General features: G+C 48.0%; 1 protein-coding gene across 1 annotated transcript in view; it reads right to left on the bottom strand.

The window, feature by feature from the left end:
• GOLPH3L (golgi phosphoprotein 3 like) overlaps positions 1 to 13893 on the bottom strand; it is a 154406-nt gene that overhangs the window by 98619 nt on the left and 41894 nt on the right. Inside the window, exon 3 of the mRNA XM_069218540.1 lies at positions 341 to 472. Within this exon, the coding sequence (XP_069074641.1) occupies positions 341 to 472 (132 nt within the window). The remainder of the gene's footprint in view (positions 1 to 340; positions 473 to 13893) is intronic.

The following is a 13893-nucleotide window of genomic DNA, read 5'->3' as shown; positions in this document are numbered from 1 at the left end:
CCATTTCTGTCTCTTATGTTAGTGAACCATGCCACATATTTTCATCTTTCTGTGCCGCATACTTCTTGTAGCATTCTATAGATACCAGAGGGGTTCAAATGAGGTTGTGTCTATTCAGAGGGCTCGATAGCTGTTCACAGCCACACAGAGCATGTGAAAGTTAGAACTTAAGTGAGGGCCGGATGTGGAAAGTATTGGGAAGGGGAAGCCAGTGGGGCTTGGAAAGGCTACCGATGACCAGGAAATTCAGAGGGCAGCCTCTGGCACGGTGTGTCTGAGTTTTGTTCTGTTGGGATCACTGCCACTTGGCCCCACTGTGCACATATTTACAGATTTGTACCTTTCTGTCCAGTAACCGCTTCTTCCTCAGGGTGGCAGGTTCCAGCTGCACTCGCCCCCGCATCGCCAGCTCGATGAGGATGCCTCCACGCAGCCCAGAGGAGATGCAGTCATTCCAGAAAGAAGTATAGCCCTAAAAGCGACACGAAAAAAATCAGAATGAAATCAGCAAATATGGCAAACCTTACTCCAGAGGTACGAGAAATGCAGCCACACCGAGACAACGAACCACTGAAACCACTGTCAAATGAGGTATATGAAGGCTGGTCTAGGTCTATGTAAATTTTAACACATCCTCTTTAGGTATTTACCCTGCTTCTCCTTTATGTAGTTGAGTTTCAACATCTGAAAGTGGCCAGTTTACTTTTTTGTCCTTAATAGATGAGAAGACAAAAAGACGGGCAAAGGGGGTGGACTGGTCCACGGCCACATTCCGCAATATCAAGAAAACAGCCGGATGCGGCCTCGCCCAGACATACAGGTGAGCAGCAACCTATCGTTCAATGCACGGCGGTTGTGGGCACAGCTGCCCACTTCACTCCCAGCACACAATCAGGGGTACTAGAGTATGTAAAAACCAACAGAAAGACAGAGCTACAGGTACTGACACACAGACGGAGAGAGAAAACACAAAGAGAAAGCAATAACGCCGTTTGTCACAAACAAAGCCGAGAGAGAAAGTAGGGTGGATAATTGACAGAGGCTCATATCTGATCATCAAGCTCGAGAGAGGCGAACAGCCCAGATGTATTCACTCGAACAGGAAGTGTAAAAGAAAGACGTAAACAAGCAGCCATACAATTTGAAAGTCTGATGAAACCTACTGCGAAAGCTCAGTGCCAGACATGGAATAAAATAAAGAACACATAAAGAACAAATAAATGACGGAACAGGAGGGTCGGACTGACGTAGAGGGTTAACCTGGCAGTGCCAGAAAAGCTGGTCTGACTGGCCAGTGTGTAGGCAGATTTTTTGGTTGTTTGTGGGCGTTTTGTCTGTTGGGCCGGTTTCTCCTACTTAGTTCCATTACATTGTCACAAACACTGACTGGAGCACACACACATCCCTGCGGTCTCCTATACCCTGTAAAAACACCAACGTCACATCTATAGAAATTCACAACTTCCCCCATTTAAAAATGTTGGCCACGTTTTTTTCAGTTACTGTGTGGCCTATGTTAGTTTTAGTGCCCAGACTTTTTTTCTGTCACCGTCCGGGGAGCACGAGGAATAGTTAAGGACAGATAGAGCAATAGTGACACGTAGGAGTACAAGCAGCACCGACAGCCACTGTGGGCGAGAGAGGGAGCAGTGTGCTTTAAATGGGCCGGGCCGGTCCGGTACAGAGTACTGGCAATTTTTTGTTTTTAGAGGGAGAGTACCTGCACTTCTCAAGAAAAACGTAATACTTCCAATTGGAGAGTACATGCACTTCTACTCTTCCGTTTCAAGCACTGGAGCAGTGGATTCGAAGAGAATGAAACAGAGGCCTGGAACAGAAACAGTCAGACCAAGACATACACAGACAAAAGAGGGCTTTCGGAGACTGATAATATTAGCCACAAAAAGCATGCAAACCGACAGCTGTGAAGAAATAAGAGAACCGAAAGGCAAGACCAGAAACCACGAAGGAGCGCGAGGCACACAGCCTTTAGGACCGCCACAGGTGCCGTGAAATGGGGCGGAGGGTCCCAGCTCCCAACCTTCAACAGTGGCAACGTCCCTTCCCCATCTAAACTGTGCGCGTACTGTTCAACTAACCCGCCCCAGTGAAAAGCAAATCAAAGTGCACCCGCCCTTCCCCACCGCATCGCACCGCGCACCACACACTGGGGAACAGCAAACAAGGAAGTCATACACGAGCCACACTCCCCTCAGCACGAGCACACGCGTTTTCCAAGCCTGTCGCAATGTGAATCCGATACATGTAATATTTAACCAACACACAAGGAACCCGGACACTCCCGGGAGTTTGTTTGCGGTGTTTTCATTGTACTCGCAACGCCCTCCACTTCCTGCACGCTGCCTTGTTAAAGGTTTAGGGATATATTTACCATCTGAGCGCACCCAAAAGAGATCCTGCCTGCTCACAGGTGGTCTCGTTTCTATTCTCGGTGGTAAGGCTTGTGTGTCTCAGTTTTTGAACGTGATCCATATCACACCGAAACCCACAGACACCCTACGTAAAGACCTCTGTCCACGCGGGTTTATTCTCTTAGGGTACTTCATAATGACCTCAACTTTCAGTCACGACCCTTCTCCCCGCAGCCCCCATACGAGAGACCCACAATGCCAACGAGCCAGGGGGGCTTTACTAATCAATGCCACAAAGACTCGGCTCTGCCTCAGACTGCTGGGATTTACCATCCTGCATACCAACAACAACCACCCCCCGCTTCCCAGCGAACGCCTGAGTACAGATCACCGAGCCCCCAGGCCAACATCACAGCCAGGTACATCTGGACAGTAGCTGTCAGCAAAGCATAACAACTATTTTCGAATCGGATTAACAGGCCCATCTAGAGCAAATCAAATCAACCAAACTCTAGGGGCCTTTCACTTCAAAACACCTCCGACCAGGCAAGCCCCGCCCACTGTGCTGCAGCACCAGCAACCCCAGACCTCCACAAATCAAAAACTACGAATGCACATTAGTCCAGCGGAGGACCAAGCACCAGCATCAACCTGAAGAACGAGTTACTTACCTTCGGTAACGACTTTTCTGGTGGATACATTAGCTACCTGTGGATTCCTCACCTAATGAATACTCCCATGGCGCCAGCATTCGACGGAAATCTTCTTACTAGTCTCTGCACGTCGACGAGGACGTCACTCTTGCCCACGCGACGCCGTCTGACGTCATACAGGCAATAAGAGGTCCTCGCCGACGTGCCGATGACAGTACCAACATTTTTTACGTGCATGAGAATAATAATAACCCAATGCAATGAAAGAGCAAAGCAACATCTCTTAATATTGTAAATCACACAACATTGCAATAAAATAGCTGTAGATTTAATATAACCTTTTTTTTTTTTTTTTTAAACAAATAAATATATTTATACATACGAATCATGTATATACACAATATATATAGATTTATATATAAATATACACATATATACAAATATCATATATGCAAAATGTATTGCAACTTTGAAGACCAAAAGGAGCACACTCAAGGATTGCTTGGAGAGACCAAAAAGGCAACGGGGAGGCGGGTGGGACCGTGAGGAATCCACAGGTAGCTAATGTATCCACCAGAAAAGTCGTTACTGAAGGTAAGAAACTCGTTCTTCTGATGGATACAACTACCTGTGGATTCCTCACCTAATGAATAGAGTCCCAAAGCAGTACCACGCCCGGCGGTGGGTGCCTAAATGGTCAAACCAAGAAATCCTGCAGCACTGACCGTGCAAAATGACCGTCCCTTCTGACCTCAGAGTCCAAACAGTAATGTTTCACAAAAGTGTGAAGGGACGACCAAGTTGCGGCCTTGCAGATGTCGACCACAGGAACACCCCTGGCCAAGGCCGAAGAGGCCGACTTAGCTCTGGTGGAATGAGCTCTAATGCCCTCAGGCGGATCTTTCTTTGCCAAAGAGTAACAGATTTTAATGCAAAGAACAACCCACCTGGAGAGTGTTCTCTTGTGGACTGCCTTTCCTCTCCTCTTGCCCACGTATCCGACAAACAGCTGATCCTCCAGCCTGATATCCTTCATTCTGTCAATATAGAAGCTCAACGCCCTTTTTGGGTCCAGGCGATGTAGTCTTTCTTCCTCCTTTGAAGGATGAGGCGGAGGATAAAACGTGGACAAAGTGATTGTCTGAGCCAAATGGAAGGGTGAAACAACCTTCGGAAGGAAAGCAGCCTTGGTCCTCAACACCACCTTATCCCCATAAAACGTTATATAAGGGGGTTTAACCGATAAGGCCTGCAACTCACTCACTCTCCTTGCAGATGTTATAGCTACCAGGAATACTGTTTTAATAACCAAATACCTTAAAGGGCAAGAATGCATAGGCTCAAAAGGGGACCCCATAAGGAAAGTCAGGACCAAGGATAAATCCCATTGAGGCATAACGAATGGTTTCGGAGGATATTGATTCAGAAGACCTTTCAAGAATCTGAGAACAATAGGGGATTTAAATAACGACGGTTGGTCTGGAAGACAAATGAAGGCTGACAAGGCCGACAAATAACCCTTAATGGTAGCCACTGCACAACCTTTCTGCGCTAGAGACAGTGCAAAAGACAAAACATGTGACAGATGAGCATGTAAGGGATCAATCTGTCTCTCTCCACACCACATAACAAATTTAGACCACCTATTAGCGTAGATAGATTTAGTGGAGTGTCGCCTGGCCGCTAAGATAACATCCACTACATCAGGCGGGAGAGAGAAGGAACTCAGGTTGCCCCGTTCAATCTCCAAGCAGACTCTGGAGGTTGGGGTGTAAAACCTGCCCCTGCGACTGCGAGAGGAGGTCTGCCCTGAGAGGGAGACGGAGCGGAGGGCACAGTGAGAGTTGGAGAAGGTCGGAGTACCATACCCTCCTTGGCCAATCCGGAGCTATTAAGATGACTTGGGCCCGGTCTTGGCGAATTTTCCTCAACACTCGAGGAATCAAGGGTATGGGGGGGAAACGCGTAAAGCAACTGGTCGCACCAGGTTATCTGAAACGCGTCCCCAAACGCTCCCTGCATCGGATACTGGAGGCTGCAGAATAACGGGCAATGCGCGTTCTCCCGAGTGGCAAACAGATCTATCCGAGGAAACCCCCACATCTGGAAGATTAAACAGACTTGATCTGGATGGAGACGCCACTCGTGGTCTGCCGAGAATTGGCGACTGAGACTGTCCGCACGTACATTCAAGACCCCGGCCAGATGATTTGCCACCAAGCAAATCTGATGGTCCTTTGCCCAGGACCATAGCCGAAGAGCTTCTCTGCAGAGAAGGTACGACCCTACTCCTCCCTGTTTGTTTATGTACCACATCGTGGTAGTATTGTCCGTCAGGACCTGTACCGACTGACCACGAAGGGATGGGAGGAAGGCCTTGAGAGCCAGACGTACAGCCCGTAACTCCAACAGATTGATATGAAACACCTGTTCCTCTGGAGACCAAAGCCCTTTGATCTCCAGATCCCCCAGATGAGCTCCCCATCCTAGGGTGGAAGCATCCGTTATTACCGTGGCCACTGGTGGCGACTGCGCGAACGGCTTTCCCTGTGAAAGATTGTTGCCCGCAATCCACCACTTCAATTCCACAGCAGCATCTCTGGAGATCTTGACAGTACCTTCTAAATCTCCCTTGTGTTGAGACCACTGCCTTCGGAGGCACCACTGAAGAGCCCTCATGTGCCAGCGAGCATGCGTGACCAACAGAATGCAGGAGGCGAACAGACCGAGCAGACGAAGGACCTTGAGGACTGGAACTACCGCTCCATTTCGAAACATTGGAACCAATTCCTGAATATCTTGAATCCGCTGAGGCGGAGGAAAGGCTCGACTCAATGTTGTATCCAGTACTGCCCCTATGAACAGGAGGCGCTGAGAGGGCTCCAGGTGAGATTTGGGCACGTTCACCGAAAAGCCCAGGTCGAACAACAACTGGGTTGTTGACTGCAGATGATGCAACACAAGCTCCGGGGACTTGGCTTTGATCAACCAGTCGTCCAAGTAAGGGAATACTGCTATCCCCTTCCTTCTGAGCTCCGCCGCAACCACTGACATCACCTTTGTGAAGACTCGAGGTGCTGAAGTAAGACCAAACGGGAGGACCGCAAACTGATAGTGCTGCGACCCTACCACAAACCGGAGATACTTCCTGTGCGACTTGAGTATCGGGATATGAAAGTAAGCATCCTGCAAGTCGACAGACACCATCCAATCTTCCTTATTCAGCGCCAAAAGCACCTGTGCTAGGGTCAGCATCTTGAACTTTTCCTGTTTGAGGAACCAATTCAAGATCCTCAGATCCAGGATTGGTCTCAATTGACCATCCTTTTTGGGAATCAGGAAGTATCTTGAGTAACAACCTCGACCCCTTTCCTGCTCTGGGACCAACTCTACCGCGCCCTTTGAAAGGAGGACTTGAACCTCCTGTTCTAGCAACAGGAGGTGTTCTTCTGAACAATAAGATGGGCGGGGCGGGATGAGGGGCGGGAACTCCCGAAAGGGAAGGGCGTAGCCTTTTCCCACAATGCCGAGAACCCAAGTGTCCGTTGTGATAGACTTCCACTTGTGGAGAAAATGCTGTAATCTTCCCCCTACAGGAGAGGAGTGAGTGGGAAACGGTGGAAGCCTAAGGCTGCTTCCCCTGCTGCACCCTTCCAGAGGACGAGGAAGAGGCAGAGTGCTGTTGAGAGGCTCCTCTGGTACGGACCCCACCCCTCCCCCTCCCTCTAAATGACCTATAGGGGAGGGAAGAGGCGGGTTGCTGGAACCTCCCCCGAAAGGAAGAGGAATAAGAGCCACGCCCAAATCCCCGAAACCTCCTGAAAAATCTAGAAGAGGCAGAGGAAGAAGGAGCTTGCAGTCCTAACGATTTGGCTGTGGCTCTGCTCTCCTTAAATCGTTCCAAGGCCGAATCTGCCTTGGCTCCAAACAGTCTGTCCCCATCAAACGGGAGGTCCAGCAGGGTCGACTGCACATCCGCAGAGAACCCTGAGTTTCGGAGCCAGGCCTGTCTTCTTGCCACCACAGCCGTGCCCATCGCCCTGGCCACCGAGTCGGTCGTGTCCAGCCCAGACTGGATAATCTGGGTCGCGGCAGCCTGGGCGTCCGAGACCACATCCAAGAGACCCTGGGGGAGCTCCGTAAATGAAGACGAAATATCATCCATCAGAGCATGGATGTACCTCCCCAGAATGCACGTTGCGTTGGTGGCCTTCAACGCCAAACTGCATGACGAAAATATTTTCTTGGACTGCGCATCCAGTTTCTTGGAGTCTCTGTCTCCAGGCACCGTCGGGAAGGAACCAGGCGCTGACTTTGAGGAACAGGAGGCTTGCACCACCAAGCTCTCCGGCGAAGGGTGTCTAGAGAGAAAGCCAGGGTCAGATGGTGCAGCTCGATACCTCCTGGCCACAGCCCTATGAACGGCCGAGGAAGACACCGGCTTCTTCCACACCTCCAACACCGGATCCAGCAAAGCCTCATTAAATGGCAAGAGAGGCTCAGCTGCAGCAGAGGCCGGATGCAATACCTCTGTCAGCAAATTCTGCTTCGCCTCTGCCACCGGCAAAGGCAGGTCCAAAAAGCTCGCTGCCTTCCTCACCACAGCATGAAAGGAAGCAGCCTCCTCCGTATATTCCCCTGGAGATGAAAGGTCCCACTCAGGGGAAGTGTCCAGCCCACTGGCTGTATCCAGACCATGCAGTCCTTCTCCAGAGTCCTCAATCTCTCCCTCCTCTAGGACTCGCTGGTACTCCTGCTCTTCTAAAAGACGTAGAGCACGCCTCCTCGAATGAAGTCTCTCCTCGATACGCGGAGTCGACATGGCCTCCGCCGACGTCGAAGAACGGCGCCGATCGCCAGAAGCATCTGACGCCGCGTCCGGCACCACAGGCAGCTTCGGCGCCGAGGCAGGAGCCGGAGGACGAGGACTTGGAGCCGATGGACCAACCGGAGTCACAGGGCAAAATCCTGACTTCGACGGAAGGGCAACCTCCGGGGCCGAAACATCCGAAGCCACCAGAGCGGCCACCGGCACCGAGCCCACATTCCCAAAAGGGAGAAAGGGCATAAAGGGTGCCGGCCGAAGAGGCGCAGGATCACCCAACGAAAAGGTCAAGGGCCCCGAAGGACCAGCCGGAGCAGCTCCTGGAGCCATCTGCTGAAAGATGGTATACATCGCATTAAGAAACGCGGTACTATCGGCTCCAGGAGTGGGAAAAGCCGGATACTGGGGTGCCTGGATCGGGGGCGACCCCGACGCCGGCCTCGACGTCTGCGACGCCGGAGAAAACACAAGAGGCTGCACCACCTCAATCACCGACGCCTGACCAGGCGAAGTCGGTGACGCCGGAGAGGGCAACGGCGTCGAAGGATGCGGCGTGACCGTGGGGCTGACCTCCCAAGTCTTCCGACGCCGAGCCGAAGGTGACCTCGAACGAGACTCCTTGCTGGAATGACGTCGTGAGTCTCTACGGCGCCGGGAGTCTCGATGACGTCGGTGAGACCTTGGCGAAGAAGACTTCTTATGATGTTTCTCCTTCTTCTTTGACTTTGCCATGAATAACTTGGCCTCACGCTCTTTGAGGGCCTTCGGATTCATGTGTTGACATGAATCGCAAGTCGAGACGTCGTGGTCGGAGCTCAAACACCATAGACAGTCGGAGTGAGGATCTGTAACTGACATCTTGCCCCCACACTCTCGACAGGGCTTGAAACCCGACTTCCTCTGAGACATTATTACCGCAGAGAAGACTACGCAGCAGACAATACACTGTAACCACGAAGGTAACAGTAGCTCCCTCGAAGATAACCGTTTCGAATGCACGGAAAAAAGGGAACTGTCATCGGCACGTCGGCGAGGACCTCTTATTGCCTGTATGACGTCAGACGGCGTCGCGTGGGCAAGAGTGACGTCCTCGTCGACGTGCAGAGACTAGTAAGAAGATTTCCGTCGAATGCTGGCGCCATGGGAGTATTCATTAGGTGAGGAATCCACAGGTAGTTGTATCCATCAGAATATGCAACACTCAGGGGCATACAGTTCCATGGTGCTGTTGGTTTTGAAGTGTGAGCCAAAGTGTTCTTAATGTCCAAGTAGGTCACATTCCCTCACTTTGACTGTTATTTAATCTGCCAAGGAACTCAGGGGCATATTTAAGAAAAGTGGCACTGCACAGAATGTAGCGCCACTTTTCTTGCGACCTTTTGCGCCCCTCCCCATTGCCACTATATGTGTGCCGTATTTAAAGTACGGTGAACCATGGCGCAGGGTAGGGGGCAATAGCGCCATTTTTTTTTCACACCCCCTCTGCATACATTATGCCTGGCACAGGCATATTGTAGCGCAAAGGGTTACAAAGTGGCACAGTGCATGCATTACGCTACTTTGTAAATATGGCGCAGGGTTTTTGGCCTTCTAATGCCACATTAGTGACAAAAAAATGAACCTAATGTGGAGCTACAATGGCGCTAGGGGCTCTTAAATAGGCCTCTGATGGAGTGAATAGCTAGGCTTTGTAAGGCATCTACTTTTGGAAAACATGCTCCCATGGACATTATAAGCCACTTGTTTCAATTATTCAACATTTTTTAAGTGATTCTATTTCCACACCAAACTGTCGTACAATTAGCGACCGAACTCCTGAGACCACCACTGTGGAGCAGGATTACACTTGCCTGTCCTCCAGAATCTTCAAAATATCCCAGAAATGATTTAACAGGACCTTTTGGAATACTGTCACCATTATTTTAACTGCTTTACTACCACGTGATGTATTCAATACAGATGCATTTTCATCCACCCTATATCTGGACAGCTTTAAAATGTCACTTTTGAAAATTATTTATTTTCCCCAAGTGGGTCAAATGTTTATAAAGAAGTTAAGAGCATGGCCAGAGCTGGAAGATTTCCCCCCCCCCCCCCAAAGTCCTACAGTGCAGTCTGGTCCAGTGATCATGAAAGCTACTTGCTCTCCTGGCTCTGACAGCTGATAGAATTAGAGGACAGGTCTGAAGTGAGAGGAAAAAAGTGGTGCATGTCACGGGGCAGACAAAAAGGGTTACGATGCATCTGTGAGGTTACGGGAGAGCAGAGGCCCTCGTGCAAGGAGAGAGGAGACGTAAGAGAGACCTGGTACTGATGCAAGCATTGGGAAGGGAAATCACAGAATTTGAGCTGGGCAAGGTGCAGGGACAGGAGCGTCTAATCATGGGCACTACAATGCAGACACCCAAGTGGGAGACACTGAAATGGCTCACAGTCAGCACCCCGAAAATAGTCATGCACATTCTTGTCAGAAGCAAGTAGAGGCTAGAATCTAAAAAAAAATATATAAAAAAAAAAAAAAATAATAAATCACCAGAAAGCTGCAGACCATTCAGAACTCAGCAGCCAGAAAACATTATCTCAATCTTCCCCCACCATCTCCGACTTCCAAAAAACGAGAACAATTCTAACTCCTCACCCACACTTTCAAGGCACTACATAACACTGGCCCAGTATACTTCAACAATTGTGACTGCTTTCATGAATCTTCCAGACACCTTCGCTCATACTGACTTATAATTGCATACACACATTCTACACATACGGAAAACCAGATGCGGTTGAGCCTTCCTCTACATTGTTTCTAAAGCATGTAACAAACAAACACCACGAATAAGAGCTTTTTCCTCACTTTTTGAAACCAAGAGCTGCTCGCTCCTGTTGTCAGCAATGCTCCGGAAAAGAGCAGACACGCTTCTGCAGAAAGAATCAAGTAGCTGGCACTGTAGTGGGGTGACCAGGCATCCAGGATTTGCCGGGTCAGTCCCGGTTTTTCACCAGCTGTCCTGGCAGATTTCGGGAAATTTAGCGCATGTCCTGGGTTTCAGAGAGGGTGACTGTAACAGTGGGAGGCGCCTTTTATGTTTTCAAAGCAGGGAGAGTTAGCAGATGGTATAAGAAAGAAATTTAATTAGAAGGCATGATACTGGTTTAAAAAAATACATTTTATTTTCAAATTTCCCATAAGGTATGGAGTTTAATTATGATTCTTATGTATAGGGGAACCTCACACTTAATTCCCTCACTGAGAGATCGAGGAGCAATTATCATGATTACTACATCTGTAATCTCGGATTGTGTTCCCTGTGATATACATGGCCTTGCATTAAAGGAAATCTAAACTAGGATTTGTAAACACATTCACTGTTAATTGTAATATTGCCACACCATGAATTGATCAATTTACTAATGGGTCCTCATAATTAACACGTTTGTTTTAAGGTGCTAGGAGTTTCTTACCAATGTTCTGACGAGAATACAATTCATAATAGACTGACATGTTTTTTGTTTTATATGGGCCTTTTTATTATTATTCTGTTTGTTTTATTATGCATTGAAGTGATGAATCGTTCATAGTTCAGGGAAAAATCAGTTTGAAATAAAACTTAAAAACTTCAACAAGGGCCTAGGTCAGCAAAGAAGAACTGCCATTTGGGGACAAAAGGCAAGTGGGGAAACAGTACAAAAAACACAAAAAGTATTACTTAAAACCCACCCTGGATAAAAGGAGGAGGTCTTAAAAAAAGGGGGGAAAAAAAAGGGGAAAATCAAGGCAAAACCTAAAGAACGCAGCTTAAAACCGGTACGCTAAGGAGCTTCTTCCAGGCACACAAAGTAAGAGGGGGTTTGAAGGATGGATAGGAGCGGGGTACAGGGATTCACTTTATGTGAAAAGCTGTAGAATCAAAGATTGTTGTCCTAGGTGGGGAAAAATCCCATGTGGCGCCTAGTTTGCGAGCTGTGGGGTTTGTTTACTCAGTGATGTTAAGTTCACAAATGTTTGTGGGAGGGGAGGGAATGTTGAGAACGCATGTAAGGGTGGGTTGGAGAAAGGGAGATCCAAAAGGTAGGTGTGAAGATATCTACTTATCAATGGTTATCTCTACTAAAAAAAAAAGGTCCAAATGCAGATAAAAAGAAGCAAAAGGTTTTCTATCCAACTGCTGAGGAGATTTAGCCTCTTCTGTTCTGCCTATTGAGGAAGCGAGAAGGTTCACCAAAAATATTTTGCTACAAGTAAAAAAAAAAGTAGGTTGTATGGTGATCATACTTCATAACTGTACCCTCTCCTTAATATAGGATTAAAAACTAACTATTATGTAAGGATCTAGAGTACCATACATCACATTTCTGCGACAATGGTTTGCAAGCACACAGGAAGATCAAGCAAAGATCTATCAGACTTTCCTGTAAAGCATAAAAAGTTGGGTAGTGGGAGGTAACAGTAAGTACAGATCACAATGTCAGAATATGTGTGAAACCAGAAAGATCCGCTGGCAGAAAGAGTTGCATCAACAGCTCTCAAGTAGTGTTTAAATACACATTGCTATTTGCCCACGACAGAACACCAACTGGAAAATAAATTAATTTTAGTCTACACATGTGCATACAGTTTATACTGCAACTGGCTACATATTCTATAACATAGGGATATCCGATGTGTCTGAAGACCAAGACTTTGGGAGTATTCCACTGTCAGACAAGGCTTTGATAGCTGGAAGTGATCATGACCATTGCTACAAAATTCGAGACAGTGAGCAGGAGGAAATGCAAGCAGCTATATTCCAGGAAGAATTCCAGGCTCCAATCCAAAACTTGAAGAAATCGATGGCTTTAGGGTCAGGTGGGGTGCGATGAGTGCACAACATGAAATTGCCCCCTGATCTGAATAACCACACATAAAATTGTGTAACTTTTCTGTGCACGAAGGAGTAAAGGTATCTATGATGTGGCAACAATGTCCCTTTTCCTTCAACAGGGTGTTTATAGAGCCCTAGAGCCGGCGCAGGTAACACAATGCATAGAAAGAGGTCCGCTTCAAGCCTGGAAGCTCTGCAACCCTACCCAACAGCAACTGACCGAGCAGGTTTGGTAAGTGAAGGACAGGCCTTTAATAACACGAAGCGCACAACTGACTCAATTCACAAGGCCAGAAGCACAACTACAGCCAAAATATTCATTTCGGTGATGTACTTCGTGTGTAGGTGGGTCCGGCGTGGAGTTGCACTTTCCTACCCACCTGGACCAGCCATCCCCCTCCACCCTGTCGTGCTGAGCTCGAGAGAACGCGACAACCTCCTGTCACCTACAGGGCAGGTTTTTAGTATTACAAAAACAGCAAGGCGATATTCAAAACTACGAAATATTTTTTACCGAAAAGCTACGTTTTCATAAACATTAGTGTTTTGGAATTAATTATTTACAGCACTGGAAGGAGTGTGCTTTGAAACAACGTGAGCATCGTGATCCCGGATCCCTGCTTCCGTTTGGGAAAATCTAGCGGTGATGAGGGCACGGTGTGTCATTCAGTGATTATCCTGTTATATATAAGTAACGGCTTTAACTCCGCTGTTGATGTGATCATGTTACTCTGGATCGACTGCTTACACATTACACGAACCACAAAGCTGTTTATTCAACGTGTGACTTTTCTTTTTTTGTTTACACCTGCAAATTATGTATGTAAGCGTTTGTAAGATGAAACGCATCTTTTTTGTTTAAGTAAAATAGAATATGCACTTAAAAAAAATTACAGGCCAATGAATCAAGGTAAAGCTTTTAAAGACACGAGGAGAATTAAGCAGCATTGCCAAGTCAATAACTGACAGTCGTCTCTTAGATTTGTTAAGAGACCTGAAGACCAAGAAAAGAGTTAAATCCTACGTAGCGTCATTTTAAGAAAACCTGTTAGAGCGCAGTCCCCAGGTATCGTCTTACATCGTTTGAACTCCAGGGAGGAGAGATTTGCCTCTGCAGGTGGGGCGAATGCGGAAGTGGCAGCCGAGTCACGCGGCACAGGTCACCCGAACACACCTCTGTCGCA

The sequence above is a fragment of the Pleurodeles waltl genome, chromosome 12 (assembly GCF_031143425.1).
Source record: "Pleurodeles waltl isolate 20211129_DDA chromosome 12, aPleWal1.hap1.20221129, whole genome shotgun sequence".
In the NCBI taxonomy this organism is placed as follows: Eukaryota; Metazoa; Chordata; class Amphibia; order Caudata; family Salamandridae; genus Pleurodeles; species Pleurodeles waltl.
This window is presented reverse-complemented; position numbering and strand designations above follow the sequence as displayed.